At 40.1% G+C, this 8,636-nt stretch overlaps 1 protein-coding gene across 2 annotated transcripts in view; it reads right to left on the bottom strand.

Annotated features, from left to right (window-relative positions):
* Positions 1–210: 210 nt before the first annotated feature.
* ERICH5 (glutamate rich 5) overlaps positions 211–8,636 on the bottom strand; it is a 55,248-nt gene continuing 46,822 nt past the window's right edge. For both annotated transcript variants that reach the window (XM_071207933.1, XM_012526260.4), the window contains exons 2-3: positions 3,730–4,662; positions 211–1,173 (exon numbers count right to left, since the gene is read on the bottom strand). In XM_071207933.1, coding sequence (XP_071064034.1) covers positions 1,061–1,173; positions 3,730–4,662 — 1,046 coding nt within the window. In that variant the 3' untranslated portion in view covers positions 211–1,060. The remainder of the gene's footprint in view (positions 1,174–3,729; positions 4,663–8,636) is intronic.

The raw sequence follows: 8,636 nt of genomic DNA, 5'->3' as shown, positions 1-8,636 counted from the left end.
ATGAGTGGTGCCACACAAATGGAGAGCTGACGCAGCAAGATGATGCAACAAAAAGAGACACAGATTCCCAGTACCACTGACAAGAATACAAGCAGACACAGAAGAACACACAGTGAATGGACACACAGAGCAGACAACTGGGGGGGGGGCAGGGAAGGGGAGAGAAATTTAAAAAATAAAGAACAGAGCCCAAGGCATAGACTCCACATATGCAGTGTATCTAGGTTTTAATACTTGATATTTGTTGCCTCTGAAATACATTTAAAAGTCAATTAATTAAAATACTTTTAATGTTAGTCAAAAGAATAACACCAATTGAAACACCTCACATAAGTGTAAAATCAACAGCTGACCCAAAATGGCACATGGAAAATGTATAGTCTTTCATTGTAAAAAAAAAAAAAGCCTATTTTGCAACAGCACCAGAGTTTGCATTTCTTTGAAAAAGTTTCTGTTAACATTTGTACTAATAAATAAGGATCTATGGTAGTAGATAGACTTACAGTGGAGGCAATTAGATGACATATTTTTAAGGTTCCCACCAGCTCTAAATTCTTTGATAGCACAGAAATCCTACATATAGTCTATTTCATTGTTGTTGTTGACTCTTATTCATTCATAGTTGCAACTGTGTGACTTTATTAGGAGTTGCCTAAAATTTGCTAACTCCTTTCTCCAGCCACCTGCACTTAAAGGTTTTTACTTTCTTTTTAGGTGCCCACTTTCTATATTGCATGGACCTTTTGTGACAATAAAGAAAGTCATCCTCACACTCTTAAATGATCATATATCCTAGTTTTATTGGCTCTGGATAAGGTTTTAAATGAATAACTATTCTAGGTAGCTAAGTAAATTGTTCAGGGCTTAGCAGTTTTATAGAAAGATGTAATCAAGAACATGATAACATATTTTCATGCTTCCAACAATGTACTGGTGACCACAGTCTGTGTACAAAACATATAGATGATGAAAGATAAAATCTATAACCCAAGCTTCATCACCATTTTTCTGTCTTCTCTGTAGGAACCCGCTGTGTCTGTTCACCCTTCCATCACCATATCTATGTGGCTGCTATAGGAGCCACAGCTTCTCCTGTTTCTTCTTCTTTCATTTCAGCACCTTCACTTATTTTCTCATTCACCATCCCACTTTCAACCTTTTCTCCTGTCTCACCTGGAAAAGTAACCAAAGGAGATATTAAGAGACACTCATTTAGCATTAACAACCCCAGCAGTTTGTTTCCAATGGGGCGGTTCTTATTCTTTGGGTCTGAACACTCAAGGTTTTCTAGTGGTGTCAAGAAAGCTAATGAAGGCGGCAGACTTGGCCCAGTGGTTAGGGAGCCCGTCTACCACATGGGAGGTCCTTGGTTCAAACCCCGGGCCTCCTTGACCCGTGTGGAGCTGGCCCACGTGCAGTGCTGATGTGCACAAGGAGTACCCTGCCACGCAGGGGTGTCCCCGCATAGGGGAGCCCCACGCGCAAGGAGTGCACCCTGTAAGGAGAGCCGCCCAGCGCGAAAGAAAGTGCAGCCTGCCCAGGAATGGCGCTGCACACACGGAGAGTTGACACAACAAGATGACGTAACAAAAAGAAACACACAGATTCCCGTGCCACTGACAACAACAGAAGCGGACAAAGACGACGCAGCAAATAGACACAGAGAACAGACAACCGGGGTGGGGGGTGGGGGTGCGGGGGGTGGGGCGGAGATAAATAAATAAATAAATAAATCTTTAAAAAAAAAAAAAGAAAAGAAAGCTAATGAAAATCACCCTGGTTCTCACAGATCCTCTGAATGGCCAGTATCAAATACTGACCATCTCTGAGTCTTGGCATTCTCTCACATAAAATCAAGATGCAAAATGACCCAGGAAGTGGTAATGAAGGTATAACACTGCAATTATACTAAAAGCCATTGATTGTATGGTATGTGAATATATCTTAATAAAACTGCTTTTAAAAAATGTTTTTAATTAAAAAAATAGTAAAAAAAAAACAAGAAATGAAAATAGAATATACTACAAATACAAAGTACCATTGATAGTTCAAATAAAAGGTGGTCCAGGGGTGCCCAAAGACCTGTCTTGTTTGCTATTATAAAGAAAGTGATCATTCAACATTTGAAGACTGCTAACATTTAAAAGTTTGGACACTGCACAGATGTTTTTTTGAGAAGTTGGTTTTGGCAACACTGGTCTCCATTCCCGTATGGGAGCCATCAGCTGGAACCAATCAGCAGCTGCCTCTCTTGACAGGGCTGTGCTCTCTTGCTCACCACAATCCCCTGCAGTGCCTCACAGTGTCACATGTGCCCCTCACAACACTCTTTTTCATTATCCTAGACCCTAAGGACTTTGAATCTGCCCATCACTGGTCTAAAAAACACATGCTTGTAGTTGCTTCTCCCTTTCTGTTCTGGAGCATTTTTATACATCTTTATTAGAGTAGTTACCTCAATAGATTGAGGTCATTTGTTTACAGCCTGCCTTTCCCCCTCTTGGTTGTGAGCCTTTGAGATCAAGGACCATCTCCTTTCTTTCCTGTGGTTCCACCACGCTGAGTTAATGAGTGAAAGAAATAAGAAACATGTGGATGAACACTTCATTTAATTATACTGTACTGAGAAACTAAAATTTACCAAAACATAAATCATGTCCAGAAGAAAATGTTATTTTTTTTTACTGTAATTCCAGTAAAGAACAGTAGAAATACCATTTGTTTTATGCTGGTAAAGTGTATTTAAAATTTTAAAATAACATATGCCAAGTCATAATACAGTTTCTCTAGTCCTCTCATAAAGATAAAAAGACTATAAGGACAGGAAGCAGACTGACAATAATTGTTAAGGATAACATTGGCAAAGATGAAAATTATCTTGTAAGATCCATTATTTGTGTATTCTTTTATTGGAAGTTCAACACCTCTGCTAACCATCTGTTCACCTTAACTTTGGTATCCTCCTATGATACATGGGGCCTGATGAAGAGTGAACTTGGAAAAGTCAGCCATTTTAACATTTTTGCCTTCAAGATTAGATTCTATTTAATATTCAATGTCTAGGGAAGTGGACTTGGCTCAACGGACAGAGCATCCACCTACCACATGGGAAGTCCACATTTCAAAACCAGGGCCTCCTTGACCCGTATGGAGCTGGCCCAAGTGCAGTGCTGATGTGCGCAAGGAGTGCCAAGCCACGCAGGGGTGTCCCCCGCATAGGGGAGCCCCACGCACAAAGAGTGTGCCCCATAAGGAGAGCCACTCAGCGCGAAAGAAAGTCCAGCCTGCCCAGGAGTGGCGCCGCGCACACAGAGAGCTGACGCAGCAAAATGACACAACAAAAAGAGATACAGATTCCCGGTGCCACTGACAAGAATAGAAGCAGACACAGAAGAAAACACAGTGAATGGACACAGAGAGCAGACAACTGGAGTGGGGGGGGGGTAAATTTTTAAAAATAAAAAAAAAAAAAAAGATGCTACTGATTTAAATATATATATATATATTCAATGTCTAGATTTTAAAACTGGATATAGACTATGCCTTAGAAAATTTTTCCTGGAAAGGTGAACTGAGCATTGATGGAATGCCTGTCTTCCAGGTGCGGAAGCCTTTTTGGTTTGGGTCAAATGAACTTAAACCCCCCAAGATAGAGACTCCACTGTGTCGGCCATCTCCCACCCACAGCTGCTCTTATGGAACACATGTAAATAGCCACAGCATTTTTACCTTCAATATGTTGCTCCTCTTCACTAGTGTGGATTTTCCTGGCCATTTCCACACTTGCTTCTGTCTCTGCCATTCCTGCTGGATGTTCCATGCTTTCAACTCTTCCCTCAGGTTGGATCTGCTCCATGCTTCTGAGACCTTCAGGACTTTTATGAAGGGAATCATTCTTTACCCCTGTTTCCATAGGCAGATTTCTGTCCAGTATTTCTGGTGTCTCATTCTCTTTTGGAATTGTTTCTAGAAGTTGGGACTGCTCATCTCCTCCCACTGTTTCTTGAAGTTGTTGCTTGTCAGCTGTTTCCACAAACTGACTTCCCTCCGATATTTCTGGAGATTCATTCACTTTGGGAACTGTTTCTGGAAGTTGAAGGTGTTCATCCTTTCCTCCTGTTTTTTGAAGTTGTAGTTCTTCAGCTGTTTCCAGCGACTGAATTTCCTCAGGTGTTCCTAAAGCTTTCATCTCTCCAGAAGTTTGTGGGTTCTCAGTATCTTCTGTTGTTCCAGAAGGGCCCCTCTCTCCCACTGTCCTCAAAGGCTGACTCTTGGCTTCTGTTGCTAAGGTTGTGGTCTCAGGGTTTTCTTTCAAAGGCTGAACTTCTGTCACTACTTCTGCATCTTTCTTTTTTTCTCTTCCTGGGGTATCATCTTTGCCACCTGGCTGAGGGGGCCTAGACTTCTCAGGTCCCTTTAGAAGCTGAGTCTTCCATGGTTGGTCTGCTCTATCCTTTCCTGTGGAGGCCAGGGGCTGTTCACAGAGGGATTTAATACCATTAGCTGTAGATGTTGCAGAAATCTTGAGCTTTCCTAAAGGAAGAAGACTTTCTCTTTGTACATTGCCATAAAAAGTAGATCCACTTCCCATTTTACATGGTTTGGGTTGGGCAAAGCAGGATTCACTTTCTGTTGTCGTTGAAAAGTACTCATTTGAAGTTCCTTTTTGATCATTCATTTGAAAGAGAAAAGAAAAAACACAGATTATTGTTCAGGTTCTATCTTGAGAGAGTAATGATATTAGGAAGTAGATTTAACAATTAAGACAGTCTTGGGTAAAAGTGAGTAGAGAGGATTGCCCCGTGACCCTTATGTTCTTTAAGGCAAATCCCATCACTGTCTTCAGCTTAAATGCTTCATCTTAAACGGTAAAGCCCTTCAAAACCACATTTTTCCAGCATGGCACTGGTACAAAGACAGATATATAAACCAATGGAATTGAACTGAGAGTTCAGAAATAAACCCTCACATCTATGGCCAATTGATTTTTTTTTTTAATCTAGCATCTTCATCATCATATTTTTTAAAATCCATTTTATTGATATATATTAATAAAGCATACAATCCATCCAAAGTGTAAAATAATGGTATTTAGTAGTTGTACATTCATCACTTCATTGTTAGAGCATTTTCATTATTCTAATAGTAATAACAAAAAATAATACATCTACCCCTTAATAATCACCTCTCAATCTCTCTATGCTTCCCCTGCTGTACAAAGTTGCTGTTCTGTTTCCATCTCTCTAATTCATTTATATTGATTTTGACAAGGCTGCCAAGTCTATTCAATTGGAAAAGAATAGCCTTTTTAAGAAATGGTGCCAGGAGAACTCAATATCATATGAAAAAGAATGAAGGAGAACTTCAAAACATATAAAAATTAACTCAGAATGGATCAAAGACCTAACTATAAGAACCTAGACTATAAAACTCCTAGAAGAAAATTTAGTGAAGGATCTTCAGGACCTTGTGTTAGGAAATGGTTTCTTACGCTTTATACCCAACACATGAGCAACAAAAGAAAAAAAAAAAAGATAAATGGGATATCATCAAAATTCAAAACTTTTGTGCATCAAAAGGCATTATCACAAAAGTGAAACAACAACCTACTCAATAGGAGAAAATATTTGGAAACCACATATCTGATAAGTTTTTAATATATAAAGAATTCCTGCAACTCAACAATAAGAACACAAACAACCCAATTAAATAATGGGCAAAAGAACTGAATAAACATTTCTCGATAGAAGATATACAAATGGCTTTATAATTTTTTCTTCCCTCCCCCTCCCCCACCTTGCTGTTTTTGCTGTCTTTGTCCATTCACTGTGTGCTCATCTGTATCTACTTCTCCTTTTTGTCTTCTCTTCTCATTTTTTCTCCTCTAGGATTTCCCGGGATTCGATCCTCAGGACCTCTGATGTGGAGAGAGGTTCCCTGTCAATTGCACCACCTCAGTGGTCTCCTCTCCCACTTTCCCATCTCCAGGACAAAGGCTTTAATTCTTTTACTTGTTTTTTGGAGAAGTATTCTTTCTACCGCTGTAAATGAAGTGCTACCTCATGAATTTACAGTTTTGGGGGCATTTCATTAACTCCCACTATGGAAAAAAAAGCTAGCTCTTTTTTTACCCACCTTCATTCACCCTTCCACCTTCTCCCATCACACATGTACATTTACTTCTAATTCAGTATTTGCGTATTAATAATTTGTAATTATTTAAAATAGTAACTTTATTGAAACTTGGGTTCTATCAATATTCAGCTAGAGGTACATATAATGAATTGTCTATGATTATGAGGAACTGAGCCATTTGGCTCCAAAGATGCATTTGCATTTTAAGATGGAAAAGAAAGCAAAAAATCAACATATAGGATGAAGATAAAAGCAATTCATGTACAAAGATGGAAAACACAGACCCTGCTGTCTGGTATCAGAATCATGATGTGTTAGAGATGCCTATAGATTGTGCATCCCAGTGACAAAATCTAGGCATTCAGATCTCGGCAGGAAGTACATGTGAAAGGCTGGCACCAACTATTTTACCACACATTCGTTAGTGTCTTGAAGAAGAGGCAGTTTTCACACAGACGTTCCTATGAGGTGGGGGGATGAGGAGTGAGGATGAGGAGGGGGGATGAAGAGGGAGGTGGTTCGTGTGTGTGGCACAGTATCTGCTTCTGCAGCCTGCCTTGGGGCCTGGGTTTGAATCCTCCTGTGGGAAAGAATTAGAACGAGAGGCAGAAGCACAGTACAGAAGCGATTCTGTGTGGGGCAGAGCACAGGCAACGATCCACAGGACAGAACTGGGGAGACGGCTGCCCTCCTCCTCTCTCCTGCCTCATCCATGACCAGCAAGAAGGAAACTTAAAGTGATTTCTCAGGTCTGTAAAGAAATTCACGATGGCAAGACGATTCCCTTAGATATCACACAAAGGATGATCTGGCGATAATTACCTCAGGGTGTTAACAAGGAAATGTGTTAATTTCCTAATCACAGAGGTCTGTCAAATTATATTTTCTGCTAAAGTAGTTATTACAGTGATTAGTACTGTCGGTTAAATGAGATGAACAATTTTCATCCAGCTGTATTAGCTGTGGGTGCATTTTAAAGGCATGATTCTAAATAAAGACAAAAATAAAAACAAAAAAATAAAAATAAAGGTATGATTCTTCTAGAGTAGAAAGTGGTAAGAAAAAACTGTCAGCGCACCCAAAACACAGGCACCCAATTTTATATTTTGACTATATTATACTATCAGCCTAAGGCAAGTTTTTTTTTATCATCAAAACAAAAAGCTTTGTGAAAATTTATTTCTCCACAAATGGTGTCAGAAATGTCTAAGCAATGTATCAATTTTTGCCACAGCTAGAACACTTATGTCATCACCACGATGTTGATTTTACATTTTACGTATATTTCACAATCTTACTGCTAAACTGAAAGTAGGCAAATGTCCTTAACATAAAAATTTTTGAAACACAACCTGCAAAGCATCAGCCAAGGTAAGAAGTACTACAGAAGAAGGTTGCTGTCTCAATCTCATTCTTTCCCGTATAACCCTAAAGAAGATAAACACCTTTATAATGTTTGCACACATAAAAGAGAGAAGATGCTAGAAGTGTAGTGAATTCATTTTGTAATTTATATTGATTAACCATGCTCTAATTGAATTTTGAAATGAGTATCTTTTGGAGGTAACTAATAGCTCAAAAGTTCTTTTGCCTGCATGGTAGAAGAGAGCAATCTATTCTAACAGGATAGATATCTTGAGGCCTTGAGAATGATACCTAAAATGTAACGGGTTTGAATCCTGGTTCCTCCACTTACTGCCTTATTAAGACTCTCTGTGCCTGAGTTTTATCATCTGTAAAGTTGGAACAGTACTAGTACCTAACGGGGAGCTACTGGGAGGATTACATGAGTTCTTCTCTGGAAATCACTGGCACAGCGACTGGCACCCACTAAGTGCCAATCAATCTTAGCCTCCGCTCTTATTTTATTTCACTTACTGGCCCTAGCAAGGAAGAGATGATGGTGGGCAAACAGAAAAGTAAGGTGATTTCATTCATACTAATACTCGAACATTTCTTTGAGGTAAAGTAGCCAACTCAGAAAAGAAAGGAAGATCAGAGGAAATAAATGAAAACAGGGAAGATGAGGGACTAGAAAGACACAGGACTCTCTTCTCCTCCATTAAAAATAGCTAGAGGACAGGCTGAAACAGCCTAGAAAAAGATCCTTTAGGGTTTAGGACACCAGGTGAAGGCTGGACACTGCCCAGAGGAGAAAGGGACGAAGGAGGGAAATTGTGACTACAGAACTGTGAGTTGAAACCAGCACTCACTGCTGCCGGCATCATCCCCCCCACTAAAAACACTTCAGAATTCTCCAACCTCTGGGCCTGTGGCTAGACAAAGGGGACTCCAGGGATCTACCACACCAGGAAAGGGGAGAGAAAGGAACAGAGCCTAAGGCTGACTCAGCTTCTAACCCACATATTTGGTCTGTTGTGTCCCATGAGCCCTTCCAGGCTGGGTGAGACCACACCATGGTTTGCCCTGGCAGACGGCACAGGAATGGAGAAATCCAACCCTCGCAATTTCCCTCTCTTCTAGCCAGGACTGATTGTTAA

Source organism: Dasypus novemcinctus, chromosome 14, assembly GCF_030445035.2.
Source record: "Dasypus novemcinctus isolate mDasNov1 chromosome 14, mDasNov1.1.hap2, whole genome shotgun sequence".
Taxonomy (NCBI): domain Eukaryota; kingdom Metazoa; phylum Chordata; class Mammalia; order Cingulata; family Dasypodidae; genus Dasypus; species Dasypus novemcinctus.
This window is presented reverse-complemented; position numbering and strand designations above follow the sequence as displayed.